The sequence below is a fragment of the Fomitopsis serialis genome, assembly GCF_022376445.1.
Source record: "Fomitopsis serialis strain Sig1Antser10 chromosome Unknown B0H18scaffold_2, whole genome shotgun sequence".
Lineage (NCBI taxonomy): Eukaryota > Fungi > Basidiomycota > Agaricomycetes > Polyporales > Fomitopsidaceae > Fomitopsis > Fomitopsis serialis.
Window position 1 is genome coordinate 723493 of NW_025954962.1, and position 16380 is coordinate 739872.

Here is a 16380-nt window from a genome sequence, read left to right on the forward strand (position 1 = left end):
CCTCTTCTCGGGCATTTCCCTCCCAGCGCCCGGCTCTCTCCGCGCGCCGCCCGATCGCGCGCCCCGCCGTCTTCCTGCCACCGTCGCGCGCTGCCCGCCACGTCCCCGCCGCGTCCCCCGCCGTGTGGCAGATGCACGTCCACGTCCTCGGCTTCGGCGCCGTCGGCTCGCTCGTGTCGCACTACCTGCGCGGCGCCCTTGACCCCAAGCACGCCGTCTCCATCATCCACAAGTCCTCCGCCGCCGCCCTCAGGGCATCCAGCCTCCCCGGGGTCAAGCTCGAGCTCGGCGGCGTCACGCGCACCCAGCACGGCGTCATCCACGAGTCGACCGACCCGCCACCGACGCCTACCTCCGGGAACAAGCAGCTCGAGACCTCCATGCGCTGCAGAACCTGCAGAACGAACCACAACCACCACCTGAGGAGGCCCAGCACAGGTGAGCAGGCCCAGCAGCCGCGCGCAGGGCCCATCGAATCCCTCATAGTCGTCACGAAGGCCCGCGATGCAGTCGGCGGCATACGCGCTCTCTGCCGCGTCTTTCCGCCGCCAGCACTATCGTACTCTTGCACAACGGTATGGGTGTGTACGAGCATCTCGTCGAGAACGTCTTCCGGAACAGACAGACCCGGCCGCACTTCGTCGTCTCGGTGAACACGCACGGGGCGTTCGTCAAGAGTAGCGGACACGTCGTCCACACCGGCGTCGGCAGCATCCAACTCGGCATCATGCACGACACGCACGGTCGCGACTACGAAGCTGGCATGGACACCTCCCTCCCCGTAGACGACCAGAAGCTGAGCCTCAACGACATCACGTCGCTTCAGGGTGATCCCGACGTGGAGCGCTACCTCTCCCTGCGCAACACCATCTCCGCCCTCACGAGCACGACCGCGCTCGACATCTCCTGGCGCCCGCTCTTCGACGTCCAGCTCGCGATGCACCGCAAGCTCGCCGTCAACTGCGTCGTCAATCCCCTCACCGCCCTCCTCGGCTGCCGCAACGGCGACCTCTTCAAGCATCAGCCCGGCTCCCGTCTCGCCGCGGCGATCTGCCGCGAGATATCCAACGTCTTCTTCGCGCAATGGCAGCAAGAAGTCTGGAAGAAACTCCGGCCGCACGCACACGCAGACCCCGACTCGCAGGAAGAGCCCGCAGCAGACGATGACGAGGTCCGGCAGAACATCCTCGAGAACCCCTTCCCGCCGAGCCTCCACCAACAGCAGCTCCTGGCGGAGTGCGCCCTCGTCGCAGAACTCACTCGTGAGAACACGTCCTCGATGCTCGTCGACGTCCGCCGCAGCCGCTTCACGGAAATCAGCTACCTCAACGGCTACGTCCTCAAGCTAGCGAAGAAGTACCGCGTCAACGTGCCCGTCACGGCCGCGCTGATCGACCTCATCCACCTGCGGGAAGCCATCCCATCGATCAGCCAGTGCCCTTGCTCTCGGTGCTGTAGCGCACCCTAGGATGCGTCGAGTGCGCTGCGGTGCGTATAGCCCGCCTTCATCTCGGCGGTTCCGTGATGCTCATGATCGTCATAGGAAGTGTGGGGTGGATACCCCGGACTTCCCCACGAAGGTAGCCAACGCTGGGAACAGACGGTTGCCGCCGTTCTGCCACTGGGTAGGTCCCCGTCCACCGTGAGGATGATACTCGACCGTGGTGGAGGTGAGTTCTGCCGCGGACGGACCTTCCCCTCATCAGAAGACACGACACGGCACCTCGCTCGATAATTCCTACGGACGAGCAGCGCGCGCGACGCCCAACCACCCGGCAGCGCCGCGGCACCTCGCACGGAGCCCGTCTTTCCGCTCGAGAACCTTCGCTCTGACGCACACCGGGGGACGTCGGGGCGGGGATCCGGTGGTTGTTGTACATTCTGCACGGTGCCTATCACTCACAATACAATACTTCTGCTACATTAGTGCGAGCTCACTTGCGGCTCGAGCCACTGCTGCGGCATCGGTGCATCCCATACGTAACGCGTTCCGACGGGCACTCCGTCTCGCCGCCCCGTCGTGCACGGAAAAATGTCGACAAAATGCACTCATACTTGTGGATAGCATCACATCGATTCTGCCCCGCTCTGATGGAGGAAGCGACGTCTGAATATCTGACGTCTCGCTGTCTGTAAGTCGGAAACACAGCTGTGCGCCCAATCGCGAAAGCACGGAGGTGGGCCTATCTTCTAAGATACTGTCTATCAAAATGCGGGTGGTATGATACATCGTGTCCCGTCTAAACCCTAACAATGTGGTCGTAGCTGGACCGTGAGGAGCGTGCAGCAATCGCTGTCAATGGTCCCCTGCTTTTGTTTATCTGGGCAGAGCCTTCTCCTTGATGAAGAACGCGCAGACGACAGACAGCGCAGACAATGAGACGCGAACCACAGCGTCTTCTGCACCCCATCCTGGTATGAGCTCCTCACGAGCGCGCGGACTTCCGGGCGGAGCTCGTCGATGTAGCTGAGCGATTCGCGCACACGTTTGATTATCTGGGGGAATCGCGAACGGTCAATGTGGTTGAAGACGGCGAGACAAGGAGCGTGGGTGGTCACGGACCTCCTCGACATCGGCGCCCGTGAGACGCGCGCGCAGATGTGTGCGCAGGGTTTCTTGGGTGAGTGTCATGGATATGGACAGGACGACGACGCCACCCAGAGACCGGAAGAGATATGAGACTGGGCATATCCGTCAGTCTGGGTTGGTCTTGAGCAAACGAGCGCACTTACCGGCTGTGGCGACAGCCTGGTTTTCCTGGCCCGCGTTTGCGATCATGGCTACGAGTGTCGTGGTCAGGCTACCCCCTAGATAAACGGAGTTCAGTATGCTTCCTGACTACCGCGTCGGACCCAGTGCTTACATCCTCCGAAGTTCATCAGCGCCAGACCTGGTAGCAGATCGTCAGTGCACGCGTCAGGTGTCTCGCGAAGTACTCACCAGCGCACAGACCGGCGAGGGTGAACGCCACAGGGCCGGTCACTCCCGCGATGATGACGTTGCCGACGAAGGACAGGAAGTACACCAGGAGCGTGAGCAGATAGTACTTGCCGGTCGACTTCATGATCAGCCCCGCCAGAACGCTGCCGACCGCCCCGGCGATCACGTTCGACAGCAGCGTCAGCCCGACCTGGCTGGGCGTGAACTGCTGGACGGCCTGCAAGTACAGCGGCACCGTGAACAGCATCGTCATGTTCGCGCCGGTCATGAAGAAGTTCGCATGTAGATGCTAACAGCGACTTGTTGCCGACATATGCGCTGGTGCGATCGGCTCGGACGCCACACGCACTCTATGACCGCAAACACGATGGCCATGATGCCGGACACGCGAAGGCCGCAATCGTGAAGCGGTCCGACCATGATATGTTGCCGCCACGATCGAGCGCGACGAGGAGCGCAAAGACGGCACCACGAGTGTGAAGGCGCCCGCGAAGTCGATGCGCTTCAGCTTCAGCTTGAGGTCTTCTTGGTCTTCTTTGGGAGGGAGCTTGAGGCCGAAAGCTATGGACAGCAGAGCCAGAAAGGCTATGGGTACCTGGATGATAAACGCCCTGGAAAGCCGCATAAGCACGGACCCCAGACAGAAATTAACGGTAGTCTTACCATCTCCATCCGATGGTATCTGCGAAGAGACCTCCGAGCGGGGCACCAGCCGCCTGACCACTCGCGAACACGACGTTTCCTATACCTTGCAATGTACCTCTGTTCCGCAACGAAACGATGTCCGACATGAGGATACGCTGACTCTGTAGGTCCAGAAGGGTGCTTAGTTCGACGCATGGAATATGTCGATCTTCACTCACGTTCCGACCCTCCACCACCAATACCTGCGATCGCGCGTGCAATGACGAGGGATTTCATGTCAGGCGCGAGGCCGCATAGCAGACTACCGACGGCGAAGATAGACATGGCACTCATAAGACATGCCTTGCGACCGAAGATGTCACTAAGCTAGGAATGTTATCAGTTTAGAGAACCGGGTATCAGGCTTGATGTGCGGAGGCAGCACACCTTTCCGTAGAGCGGTCTGTAGAGACAACGTTAGAACATACGGAACGAGGCAGTGGTATGCACACGCACTGGAAGCTCGTCAGCGTGAGCATGTATCCGGTTGCGATCCAGCTGGTGTTCTCCAATCGGTGGAACTCACTGCCGATGGAAGCATAGGTCGATGCGACTATAGTTCCGTCCATAGCCATGAGGAATATGCCAAGCATCAATGAGCCCATCTACGGAGACAAGTTCAGTATGGCCGAATAGCGTAGTTTATCCGAACCTCGATGCAGTACGCCAGAGTTCAGTGACTTGCAGTCCGACGCAAGTCAGATATCCGCATACGATGGTCGAGCACTCAGTGTCTCTTTCGGAACAGAGCTTGACGTACCACTGCTGGCATAGACACCCGAAGCTTCGGTGCATCCTCATCGCGGGCACCGCTTGCGGCCTCGTCAACACCATTCTGTGCGTGCCCGTTGGTGCTCACTTCCTCCCGAGCATCAGTCAGCAAGGGTGTCCGTTCGTCGGCGGCCATTCGTGCAGCGGAGGTGCACTCTGTCAATCCGCGAGATTACGACCTTCGGAGTACAGTCAGAGTGGAAGGCAGTGGTGGGATAAGAGTCCCAAGCTCCTTTTAACTCGGCCGTGTCGGTCACTTCCCGAGACGTTTCCCGTCAGCGATCGTGCCAGTGTTTGGTTGCAGTGACCATACCAGATCGGGTATCCAAATTTGAAACGGTGATGGGTCGAAACATGTCTGCATTCCTGCATGCTCGGGAAAGGTGTTTGCCAGTGGGCAAAAATCCATTGCATACGCACGACACGGATAGACAGCTGGCCTGGCCAGACTCAACTAGGTCCCGTATAGAAGATGTTGGTAGAGGTTGGGTAGAGGACAACGGAACGCAATCATGCATCATGCGAACGGGCCAAGTCGTCATGAGCGGATCACCGTATGCATCTTTGATCGTCGGAAGCCGCGGCGTCGATCGTGTGTGGCGGCCAGCCCAGCTGTAAGTTACCTCGCATCGAACTCTCCATGCGAAGTACCCGCGAATGAGATCCCGCGGACATATCTAATCCCATAATTGCAGAGTATAGTTCCAAGAGAAAGGCGCGTGTATATACACAGTCATAGTTTGCTATAGGCTACACAGGGTGGCAAGAATATAATGGTCCCCAATATCATCAGTACGACAAGCTCCAGCATTAGTTGTACTCTGATTATCAATGGGTGGACGGCGCGTCGAAGGAAAGCTTGCGGTTGCCCAGCGTACCCCTGCAAACCCACGAAGAACCGACCTGGTCGTCCTCGGGGTACAGGGTCTGCAGTTCTTGTGTGGGCAACAACCGACCACGCCTGCCGGTTTGTCCAGCTGAACACCTTCGAAGAACCGTCCGAAAAGAGCGATGATCGAACATGCGCTTTACTACGCTCTTCTCACATCGATGGTGTATAGTCCTCCTCAGCGGCGTCTGTGAGGGGATAGGTGAGCAATATATAGACGACGGGATGAGCTCAAGACGCACAGCGTTTACTCCCGTCGACAGTTATGACCCAGTAAAAGGGCTGGTCCCACCCTCGAGCAAGCCTCTGCACCTCCATGACTGGTGACAAGTCCTCTTTGCTAAGCACATCGGCTGTAGAACTGAGTAAGCCAAGAGCTACTTAGTTCGAGTTGTGACAACGACTTACATGCCAACCAATAATGCATCCCGCATATTCGTACTTTTTGTGCTGGACAATCAGCCCAACGAAGTACATCACCGGACGCTCTCCGGTGCGAGGCCACACAGTCGCGCAACTCCTCGTCCGTCTCCACGAGCTTCTCGCAGTGCTTCGCGAGAATATCCGCGCCGGCGCGTTGAGCGCTGGGCAGACCACATCCCTCAGGACCGCCAAGCGTCGAGGGGCTTGGAATCCATGATCTGCGAGAGGATCTGGTTGTCTTGAGACTGGAGGAGCGAGATGCAGAAGCAGCGTAGCTGCACCAGCGTGGTCCTCCGTAAACGCGCCTACAGAACGCCGTGGTTCCACCGCACGGCGATGATCGTGTTGGCTGCCGCGCGATGGAGGATCGTACCGACTTTGCACGGGCGAATGATCTCGGCGGGCATGTCTGGCCGGAGACCGATGTCAACCAACATTTGGCGCAGGTCACGGCTGGTAAAGATCAGGGAGGAGACTGCCCACAGACGTCAAAGAGCATCTCGTTTTGCTCCGGGTCGATAGGGTCAATATGGCATAAAACTTTGCCAGGATAGTTTGTTGGCGACGCGCGAATGCCCAGCCTCCTCGCGACGGATGTGTACACGTAGACCAGACCCATAGGTATCGTCTTACGGCTCTCGGGCCGCATGATGGCATGGGGGAACTGGTTGAGTGGGTTATAGAAATCGTCGCCTGAAGACGCGACAGATCAGCGTTGCTGCACTAGGGTACAGCCTCTGCGCGCACCTTCGGCGATACGGAAACCCATCCCACGTAGGGTGTCTCGCAAAAGAACAACCAGCATTGGAAGGTCATAGTCAGGGCTTGCTGGATCCAATTCGGCGCCCGCAGCTGTCAATTGCACTCGGCAGTCGTGCACAAGCATCCCAAGCCATGTGGATATCTGATGCAAATTCAAGTATGACTTCACCGTGCAAACCAAAAGAGTGATCATAGAAGCACCCACATGTTTGGGAGACTGATCGTAAAACGCCGAGAGGCCCGCGAGGGCCTCCTCGAACGTAACCAGCTGATCGTCTTCCTCGCTGAGTAGAGGTGGGCCCATTTATGCAGGGTATGGTGTCGCGCGATGACCCCCATAATGGCCTTCGCCCAGTACCTCCGAGGAAGGGCATGCGGGACCTCCTCCACATCCATGTCGATGTCCTCCTCCAGATACCCTCCCTCGTCCACGGACCACAGATAAGCGGGCAGGGGCAGCCGCGCCTCCCGCTCGAGCGCATTCCACACGTCGAAGGAGAACTCCTTGACGAACGCGGCCGCCTTCGCGTGGCGCCCGCTGAGCTGCAGCCTGATCTCGTCGACCGCCTCCAGCGCGCGGCGGTCGAGCTCCCGCCGCGCGATGTACATCCGCCTGTAGTCCCCCTTCGCCTTCGCCCTCCGCTCCGCCTCCCTCTCCTCGACGCATTCCGTGTACCGCGCGCGGTAGTGCGGCTTCCAGATCGAGGACTGCTTGGCCGCCGCCCGGAGCTGCGAGTTCGCGCCGAGGCAATGGACGAGCGCCTTTACGCTAGTGTCCGCGGCGTCGTCGTCGGGCGGGAGGAACCTGAGGACGTACGCGTAGAGCTCCGTGGGCAGCCAAGGCCAGTGCGTTGCATCTTGCTCGCCGTATGTTGAGAGTGGGTGTGCGACTGGCGGACACAGCAATCGCTGGGAGAAGCGGTGATAAGCAAGGCGCACGCCTAATAACGCCCTAATAGTGCGGCCGGGGCTTGGGACGCATGAACATAACACCCACCTAATTGTGCTTAGATCGGTAGATGCAAAGCTGCTAGCGACGCCGGGGGTGGATTGCTGGCCACAGAGCTACCGGGTTCGCGGTGGGAGGTGTAGCGAAGGCAATTGCATCCGTGGAAGTGTCGCACCCCGTTTTATCGTGCGCATGGGGAGTCTGCCATCAGGATGTGGAACAGGAAGGCGCCCCTTCGGTGAGTCCAGCTGGCAGAACATATCGCGCAGAGGACGTAGGAGGGTTCCAGTCGCGGACGGCCAAGGCGAGGGACCGCGGAGATGCTGACAGGAAAAAGCAAAGCACACGCCGCAGCGCCTACGAATATGGATCGACGCCCGAGGCTTTGTGGCGAACTCGGCGTGAACATCACGCGTACAGCGCGCAGGAACGTACGGGCGAATACCCAGCGCATATTATTACGATATACATACGAACGATCGTGAAAATAGCGAAAGTCTACAGTCCAGGCATGAATGAATAGTACGGAGACAGCAATGAGTCCAATTGAATGATAGCACGACTTTGTCGCTTTAGTGTCAAAGTCCGATAACATGTCCTTGCCCTCGCGGAGACAGCAGCTGAGACAGGCTCGCAAGCCGAGGTACGGCAGCTGCATGAGGATGGTGCCCAGAGGATGGTGCCCAGGGGATGTCCGGGTCCAACGGTCGGGTGCCCGAGAATACGTCTGTGACGGCTATTCGTCGCCTCAAGCCTCTGGTCTTTAAGAGTGGTCATCAGCACCCTTGTAGCCCCACTTGATCGTACGAGTTGCGCCGTCCTGCCAGTCCTCCACCCGTCGTCGGGACACTGTCGAATACGTCGAGCGATCCGTGCCGACAAAGCCCGTGGCGCTTGAGTGGATAGCTGCGTCGAGGAAGACAGGATACCTACCACGGACATGGCCATCAACACGAGCTCACCTCCAGGCAGACTAAATTCGAAACCTAGACACACCATTTCCCGTAGTTCTGCTCAGTCTCCCAGGCATCGTGGTCAATCTTGACCCAGCCGAGGGCTGTCACCTCGTCCCACCAAGCTTGGTCTGTTTCATCGCTGGTAAGGATCACATGGGTGTCTGGGACCTCGATGCCCTTGCGCGCCCTGAGCTCATCCTGAATTTCCCTGTTCGGCGAGAAGTTAGTCAGTTGTGTTTCCAATGAGGGAGCCGGCTTTACACACCGAACGCGCCGTGCAATGGCGGAGATCGGGGCGAAGCAATCCTCTGTGTTATCGGGGTCAGGGCACCAGTTCTTGAAGTCACCGTGACGTTGGTGAATGGCAATGTACTACATAGGCGCACATTTAGCCAGATCGTCGGGCCAGAAGGCTATCAACGTACAGGAGGAACCTCAGCATCTTCTGCGAGACCGAGAGCACGTCGCACATAGACGTAGGTCAGTTCTTGAAGCTCCGGAACCCAGTGCATGTGCTTCCCGACGAACCGCCAAGCGGGGGCAAAGTCATGTTCAAACTCGTCGTCCTACAGGTTCCGTCAGCAATTCGCTCGTCAAGAAACAGAATAACATGCCCTTTGTGCGACGACATAGTATAGGTAATCATAACAGACCACATGCTCGTCCGGAGGCAGCTGCACTGATGTTCCGGTGAAGGAAGCGTTTGCACGAGGTTCTCCGGGCGTTCGAGTTCCTCACGGAAGGCAAGCCTCGCCAATTGCCAGAATGAGGCCGTCCTGCTATGAATAAAGTTCGGGATCAACTTCACCCATTCCGGAGCACGGGTATATGATATATCTAGAGGGAGGGCTCAACACTCCGGAGTAAAGACGACGTAGTGGCAGTAGACCTACCTAAGCGAAGGTGGAAGGGAACCCAGCTTCCCCGGGGCACCGCTTCCGCGGACTGTGACACCTCCCAAACATTCCAGCAGCCGATGTCATCGACGACCTGGCTCTCGGGGTCCTTGACCTCCCTCCATTCGAGGATTTCAATGCCAGACTCGTCAATGAAACGCGGCACGTCGAACACATCGCCGAATGGTACGTTGTCGCCTCCTACGACATGGGACGGTGTGAACATGCCAACAATAGAGACGCGACTGGTAATGACGCCGAGGTAGATGAGGTTCATGTAAGTCATGACGTCGTTTGCTAAGGGACAGATGCAGTACGGAGTCAGCAAGACGGACGGCTGCAACGACGCAACACGTACTCCAACCAGCCGAGATCCAGGATGTAATGTACTGCACATCGTCGCGTAGGTTGTCGCGGAAGCTCTCCGTCGGTGGGCCGAGGACATACGGAGAGTACCAAGTCGTAGCGTTGTCATAGAGGTCGACATCAGACTGAGGGATCTCTAGTTGGGACTGGGGCGCGTCGGTATTTGTGGCGGATTCGACAGCAAGTGAAGATACGGATAGCAAGGAGATGGATGCAATCACGAGAATGGTAATAGAGGCGAAAGATGCGACGAGGACGAGGAGCCGGCGTAAGGGGGCATTAGCGAGGAAGGACTTGGTCGTGGGGAGGCCGAAAGTGGGCGACCGTGGTGTCCTGGGCGACGAGGGGGAGTCGTAGAGGAGCGGCTCGCTAGACTCTGAGCGATTGTGCATGTCTACACGGAGGTCCTCAAGGTCAGCCTGCCGCCTGACAGTCATATTTGGGAAGCAGAGCGGCCTGCTGAGGACGGCTCACGAGCGAGTAGGGGCAAGGTGAGGGGTGGGCGGCTGGTGTGTGGCCGCAGAGAGACCGCAGAGGGGCATGTTGAGGCTCTGGCGCAGGCGTCGCGTGCAGACGCCCCACATCGTCGGTACGTGCCCGATCCATCTCCAGGGCTCGGCTTCTCGTCCCCGATCATGTAAGCACCCGCTTCATTATTTCCTTGGCGCCCGCCCTCCCCGCCACCGCCCTCGCGCCGATGCACGGACGCCCCAATCACCACCTCGACAGCGCCCCCGTTCGTCACCTCCCCGGGAGGGGACACCGCGAGACCGCTGCGATGGGCGCAACAGGCTCATCTGACCGTAGCACTCCTCGCTAAGCCCAACGTCATAGCACAGATGGAAGCTTGATAACTCAGCCTCGTGCCCGTCTGGATGCTAGCCTATGTCCGTACCGGAAGCCTTCATTTTTTGCTCCAATGTTGGCCCACCGGGTTCGCCCAATCCAGTAACGCAGAGGGACGCACTCCCATGATTGTACCCGTCCAGCTAGTCCCTGGATCGCTCTCGTTCCTTGTGAATGAGATTCATCGACTCGATGTGACCGCCGCACTTCTGCCCCTTCCTCCCACCGTACCGTAACCGCATTTCGTCCGTAAGGCGTCTTTGGAACAGAGCTGCATCACTGAAACAGGCGCACTATTTGTGCGCGCACCCGCTCTCACCTTTGGAACCGCAGCCCGCAGCGTCCCTCATACCCTCTGTGCAGACGACAGCAATGGCCTCCAACGATAGAGACGGCACAGAGCCATGGAAGATCGCCTCGGTAGTCTCTTTCTACATGGGCGCTGCGCTTGTGGTAAGTTTCATGCAATACTGTCCATTATGAAGATCACTTGCCTCATTGGCCTCGACGATCTGCAGATGGTCTTCGTGTAGGTGCTACCGATGCTCCCAAGCGGACCTTCGTTGACGTGTTCACTGTGCAGGAACAAGGCAGTATTGAACTCTTCGCCAGAGTTACCCATGCTCTTCTTGTTCATCCAACTGGCCTTGGCAGTGGTCCTGTTGCATAGCGCTGCGTTTCTCTCTCCCAAGGTCGAGATCCCGAAACTCGACGGCACGAGCGCGAAGAAACTCACTCCCCTCATCCTGGTCAATGTCATTGGCTTGGTGTTCAACACCCTCTGCCTGCGAGGCGTGGAGGCATCCTTCTTCCAGGTACGGCGAGTGTTCTGCTTCTCGATGAACAAACTCTCATGGCGACGTAGATCGCCCGAGGTCTAGTCTTGCCTCTCACAATCGCCGTGTCTTCGATGCACACGCATACGACCCCGTCCATGCGCGTGATCCTCGCCGCGACCATAGTCACCATCGGTTTCTTCCTCGGAGTTGCACCCTCGTCCTTCCCATCCTTCAACGTTGACGCGTCCGAGCCCTCACGCCCAAGCACAAGCGGACTCTCCATCTTCTACGGCGTCTTGTCCTCCGTCTTCATCGCCGTGCACTCGGTGCTCATCAAGATATCCCTCCCGCACGCGAACAACTCGACCATCCAGCTCGCGTACTGGCAGAACCTCGGCTCAGCGCTCTTCCTCGCGCCCGTCATCCTTCTCCAAGGCGAACTAGGCAAGCTCTCGGAGCTATCGAGCCTGCCAACCTGGAATGGCTCCGTTTCGTTTGGGGTAGCCTGGTCACCGGGTATTCGGCTTCCTGCTATGCGTGGCCGGCCTGCTCAGCGTCAAGGTGACAAGCCCGATCACGCATATGTTCTCGAGCGTACGTGTTACTTGACTATCTGTATTGCGGCACGCCAGAGCGTGTCCGACCGGGACCACTCTCGCGCCGCCATTCACATTCAGGGTTATGCCGCCTTCCGACCACTGGTCCTGATACTGATACTCGAACCCTCCAGGCGGCCCGTTCAGTCATTCAAACCTTGCTCGGCGTCTGGCTCTTCAATGATCTGTTAACCACGTACGTACACCTCCAATTTGTCCTGTCCCCGAGCGGCAGCGTTCCGCTCCCGGGTGTGCGAGCCGTTTTCGTGCGCTCGGCACCGCATACCTGCTTCGGGGTGTCTGCCATGCCATCCGCCCGATAGGGTTCCGTTTCACGATGTGCTTCCGTGGCGCCGGGTACTGTGGCTGACCTTCCTCACTCGCCAGGAATCGCGCGGCCTCGATACTCGTTATCACCCTCGGCACGGTGTGTTATACTTGGGTCAAGGCCATCGAGACCGCACCGCGACCGCACGGCGCGACAAGGACCTCGAGGCGAACACAGCCTGATGAAGGACAGCGACGACGCCCTCGAAGAAGTCGCGATGGAGATGCAGACGCAGCCCGAGAAGAAGTCGCCCGGGGTTAGCTGATGTCTGGACATCATCTGCAGGGCAATCATGCATGGGTGGGGCCGCAACGCAAGCGGTTGACGGGACGCTGGGAAACGGGCTGCGGACGCAGACAATGGCTGCCCGCGAGGTGGAGCCGGGGCGACGTGATGAACGCACGACTACATAGAATGATGCATACGGTGATGGATACCAGCACGTACTGGACTGTTCGCTACGGACTCAATCTTGGACTTGCAATGTATCTCGACGACGAGTCGCTTTCGTCTCGAATGAGATTAGTACGATTGGATGGTGTCGGCCGACGACGCGCATGCGGCTTCAGGCCTTCAGGGAGTGCCCTGACTCGTTTTGGGTCCGCGGCCAGGACCAGGCATGACCGAATTCCGGCATAACCTTCACTTCGTGCAGATCGGCCACCACAAATCGCCATCCAATCCAGGGACCAATTCAACCTATTGACTCACGCCTGTCCCAGGTGTTTCAATTGACGAGACGCTCCATACGTTGGGCGGCATGGGCGGGCGGTTTGTAGTGCGACCCATCGGACAGTCGTGGTGACTATGCTTGATGTGGGGAAGGGGACCCCTATCTTGAAGACACCATGATGACAGTAGCGTCGTATGAGAGTTCGAGCTAGACGGAGGGAGCGTCATTCGATATAGCAGCCGAAACGCCGTGCTGGCTAGTCCTGCGGACGTCTTCCTACCGCATGCGCGCGACGAGCTGAGAAGCTTCACGTAAGGTAGCAGGCTGCCCCAAAGTTGCGTGACGGTGAAATGCGAGAAGAGATCACGACGAGGTATCGTAGTTCCGAGAGGCGCCAGGAGGCTATAATAGGAGCCATCGTGTCTATTGGTTGCAACCATTCCGCATCTGGCATCGTGATTGCCTGTTTAGGACCGCATATGACTATCATAGTGGCTCACCGACTTGCACCACACCCTTTTTGAGTGATGACATCGACGTGCATCTGCCATAGTCAGGGTGCTCGGAAGGACGTATGGTCGGTCACGATAGGGGGTCGCCTGAGAGCCTAATTGGCGTTTTGCGTAACGATCGATGTATACGACAGTAGGTTGTTACGACGCGCGATGTCCGGAATTCGAGCCCTGCGGGAGTGAACATTTGAATAGCGAACTTCGACATCGAGCTGCCCTTCATTAATTTCATTCTTCAATGTGTGGGAGGTTTCGAGCGTTTCCCGTCGTTCTGTTTTCTATGTCAACCGGTATTTTCGGCACATTGAGACCGGGAGCTCCGCAGAAGCGCATCCGCGCCAATTTCTGTTGACTTCGTCCATACTGGTGAGCAGCCTCCGGCGCCGGTCGCAGCCTGAACTCGCGTCCCTGAGTCTGCACCGACCCAATTTTTTTCAGGTCAAGAGCCCTGATCGAGGCACCTGCGTGCCAGAGACTTTGCTGTCGATGGTTGATTCCGCTAGCCTGGATTCCTGGCGCAGACATGTTCCTTGTCTAAAGGGCACTACTCCCGGCGTAAAGAGGCACCAAAGAGGGACGGCGAGCTGGATAAACCTTATCAAATGGATCGAGCCAGATCGAGCCAGGTCGGGACAACCCGTGCGCTGTTCGCACGGCGCTTCGCGGGACCTCGACAAGAGTACACTGCACCTAACCCCAAGCTAGGCGTAGTGGAGCGGGAGGGTCAGCCGATGGAGCAGGTGCGATAGACGAACACAGGCACGCCGTCTGACCACGTCTGGCGCAGGAACGGCGTGGCCTGCCGACCTCCCGCCTGCTAGCCATTCTCCACCCCGCGTCTTGCCCATCTGTGTGGCGCCGGTTCTGTCACTACCATCGGCTCATCTGGCAGGGTTCTTGATTCTTCCAACATCGGCGTCTCGGCTTGCCCAAATTTCTGCCCAAATTGCTCCTTCGACCGTGTTGACGCTCCAATTTCCCCGACCGAAGACCCCGTACATATGCACCTTACCTCCGTTGATCAAGTCCGGTCTGACGCCCCGGTTCGTGTCCGATCTTGCTCCGTCATTTATCTCGCTTGCGCGCACGCCTGGTCTCCAGAGCCTCGTCGTGACTGCCTCGTTTCCTCCCAACCATGTCCTTGCGCTCCAACATTCCGACGCCTCCGCCTCTCGATGGCGAGGAAGACAAGACCTCCGTCGACAAGCAGTCGTCACATGTCGCGACCTCTTCGCAGTCGGCCCAGTACGAACGGAAGATGGGCGACACCGAGCTCTCGTACTTCTTGCCGTCTCGCCACACGGGTGTGAACGATATGTGAGTCTTCTCGCCATGCGCTAGCCATAGTCAGCTTACGAACGGGCTTCCACGCGGCAGGTACCTACATCTCGCATTCGACGCTCCGCTGCATCTTCTGCGTCGGGCACGCGTTTGTCTAGTGTGGGCCATTCTCAGGCTCCGCCATCCACTGCTATCCGCCAAGGTTGTGATGCACGACTATGATGACGTGCGCTTTGTGTGAGTGCTTAGATTCGATGTTAACTCTCGCATCTTCTCACTCCGCGTTGTTGAAGCTACGATGTGCCATCGGACCCGGAGGACGCCTTGGTCAGCGCCGAGGCCGCATTAGAGTTTCGTTCCCAGACTAAGGATGGTACGCCGTCCCCGAAGCTCTAAACAGACTAAATCATTGACCACGGCCATCCAGAGCTAGTGGACTCGTACCTGAACGGCCCGCGGACGCTATCCAACTCCCGACTCTCCTACCTCGTCATCTCTCAGCCTGCACTCAGCGCTATACCCACACCACCTCGGACGCCCTCGCCATCCCGTGACGGATTCACGGCCACAGAAGACCTTGCACGATCGACAGCCCTCCAGACAAACCCAGACGCATCGATTGGCCGCTTCGATGTCCTTTTCGCCGCGATGCATTTCCTCGGCGACGGCATGGCACTGCACCAATGTGCCAACGACTTCTTCGGGCTCGTGGCATGCGGGAAGGGCGATGACGAGCTAGCCCAGATGCTGGCTGACGAATGGGAAAAGCGGTTTGCAATCGCCGCCGTTCACTCGGATTCAGCACTGCCAGTGCCCCTGGAGGCCGGCTCGCTGAACCCCGCTCACGGTTGCAGAAGGCTGCCGCCGAGGTTGATTTCCGACTCTCAGAGAGTACCCTGGTCGGAGGCCAGGCGTTCCCAAAACGGAAACACCCGACCGCCACACCGTCTTGCTGAACAAGGACTATCCTTCCGACCTGACGAAGGCGATCCTGAAGAAGTGCAAGCAGAAGGGGTGAGCATCAGCGCGGCGCTCTTCGCTCTGTGCAACATCGCGTGGGCGAGGATGGGCGGGGGGAAGCCGAGCTGCCGACGATGATGTACTCCGCGCTGAACCTCAGGCCATACTTCACGCCGACGAAGTTGCTGCACGACTCGTACTGGTTCCTTGCCATCGGGTACTTCAACGTCATCCTCCCCAGCTTCCTGCCCTCGTCCGACCAGGAGAAGACGTTCTGGCACCGCGCGCGGCAGGCGAAATCGCAGAGCATACAGGCGGCGAAGAACAAGATGATCGTTTCACGCACTCGGGAGATGGCCCAGGAGCGGGCGGAACGTTCGCGGTGTGGGCGAAGGAAGACGACGAGAGGGAACGGGGCACCTGGGTCGCGCCGGCTCCTGCCCTGCGTCCCTAGCGTCAAGGACATCCTCCCGGTCCGTCCCTCCGCACCGTCCTCTGCGCTGATGGGTCTGTCGCTCTTGGGCAACCTCGATGCCATGTATACGGCTGCGGCGTATCCGGACCTGAAGCTGCGCGGGTGACAACGGGATCGAGACAACGGCATGGTGCCATGTTGCTCTTCGGGTTCACGTTCGCGGGGAAGCTCTGCCTGAGCTGGGCTACGACGAGAATGGGTACGCTGAGGGTCGTTGAGAAGTTCTGGCAGGAGATGCAGCGCTGCACGGACGAGTTCTTGGTCTGAAGTGGACAGTGCTTGGACTAGGGAAC

General features: G+C 58.6%; 6 protein-coding genes across 6 annotated transcripts; 3 read left to right on the forward strand and 3 right to left on the reverse strand.

Moving 5' to 3' along the window:
* Window positions 1-131: 131 nt before the first annotated feature.
* Window positions 132-1468, forward strand: B0H18DRAFT_1081517 (ketopantoate reductase PanE/ApbA C terminal-domain-containing protein; the record flags this gene model as incomplete). The annotated part of the gene is made up of 2 exons (XM_048031406.1): window positions 132-438; window positions 498-1468. 2 exons carry the CDS (start codon window positions 132-134, stop codon window positions 1466-1468), a joined length of 1278 nt encoding a protein of 425 aa, XP_047900364.1.
* Window positions 1469-2247: 779 nt separating this feature from the next.
* B0H18DRAFT_1081518 (major facilitator superfamily domain-containing protein) lies at window positions 2248-4532 on the reverse strand (the record flags this gene model as incomplete). Its single annotated transcript, XM_048031407.1, has 11 exons — window positions 2248-2338; window positions 2390-2496; window positions 2564-2682; window positions 2734-2835; window positions 2942-3230; window positions 3411-3552; window positions 3605-3745; window positions 3813-3952; window positions 4013-4028; window positions 4082-4230; window positions 4386-4532. 11 exons carry the CDS (start codon window positions 4530-4532, stop codon window positions 2248-2250), a joined length of 1443 nt encoding a protein of 480 aa, XP_047900365.1.
* Window positions 4533-5066: 534 nt separating this feature from the next.
* Window positions 5067-7819, reverse strand: B0H18DRAFT_969901 (uncharacterized protein; the record flags this gene model as incomplete). Its single annotated transcript, XM_048043643.1, is given in 11 exon segments — window positions 5067-5373; window positions 5528-5618; window positions 5694-5771; window positions 5791-5869; window positions 5895-5983; window positions 6023-6161; window positions 6185-6401; window positions 6456-6612; window positions 6676-6750; window positions 6804-7325; window positions 7543-7819. Coding segments are annotated over 10 exon segments (1596 nt in total), but the record flags the coding sequence as incomplete, so codon positions are not given.
* A 363-nt stretch (window positions 7820-8182) lies between these two features.
* On the reverse strand, window positions 8183-10029 carry B0H18DRAFT_1081519 (uncharacterized protein; the record flags this gene model as incomplete). Its single annotated transcript, XM_048031408.1, has 8 exons — window positions 8183-8348; window positions 8416-8583; window positions 8641-8747; window positions 8801-8941; window positions 8978-9049; window positions 9085-9224; window positions 9269-9568; window positions 9630-10029. The coding sequence occupies 8 exons, from the start codon at window positions 10027-10029 to the stop codon at window positions 8183-8185; spliced, it is 1494 nt and encodes a 497-aa protein (XP_047900367.1).
* Window positions 10030-10855: 826 nt separating this feature from the next.
* Window positions 10856-12447, forward strand: B0H18DRAFT_1081520 (uncharacterized protein; the record flags this gene model as incomplete). The annotated part of the gene is made up of 6 exons (XM_048031409.1): window positions 10856-10936; window positions 11074-11298; window positions 11349-11755; window positions 11817-11856; window positions 11993-12054; window positions 12246-12447. The coding sequence occupies 6 exons, from the start codon at window positions 10856-10858 to the stop codon at window positions 12445-12447; spliced, it is 1017 nt and encodes a 338-aa protein (XP_047900368.1).
* A 2059-nt stretch (window positions 12448-14506) lies between these two features.
* B0H18DRAFT_1113137 (uncharacterized protein) lies at window positions 14507-16193 on the forward strand (the record flags this gene model as incomplete). The annotated part of the gene is made up of 5 exons (XM_048032902.1): window positions 14507-14688; window positions 14749-14889; window positions 14946-15025; window positions 15080-15666; window positions 15717-16193. The coding sequence occupies 5 exons, from the start codon at window positions 14507-14509 to the stop codon at window positions 16191-16193; spliced, it is 1467 nt and encodes a 488-aa protein (XP_047900369.1).
* Window positions 16194-16380: the final 187 nt, after the last annotated feature.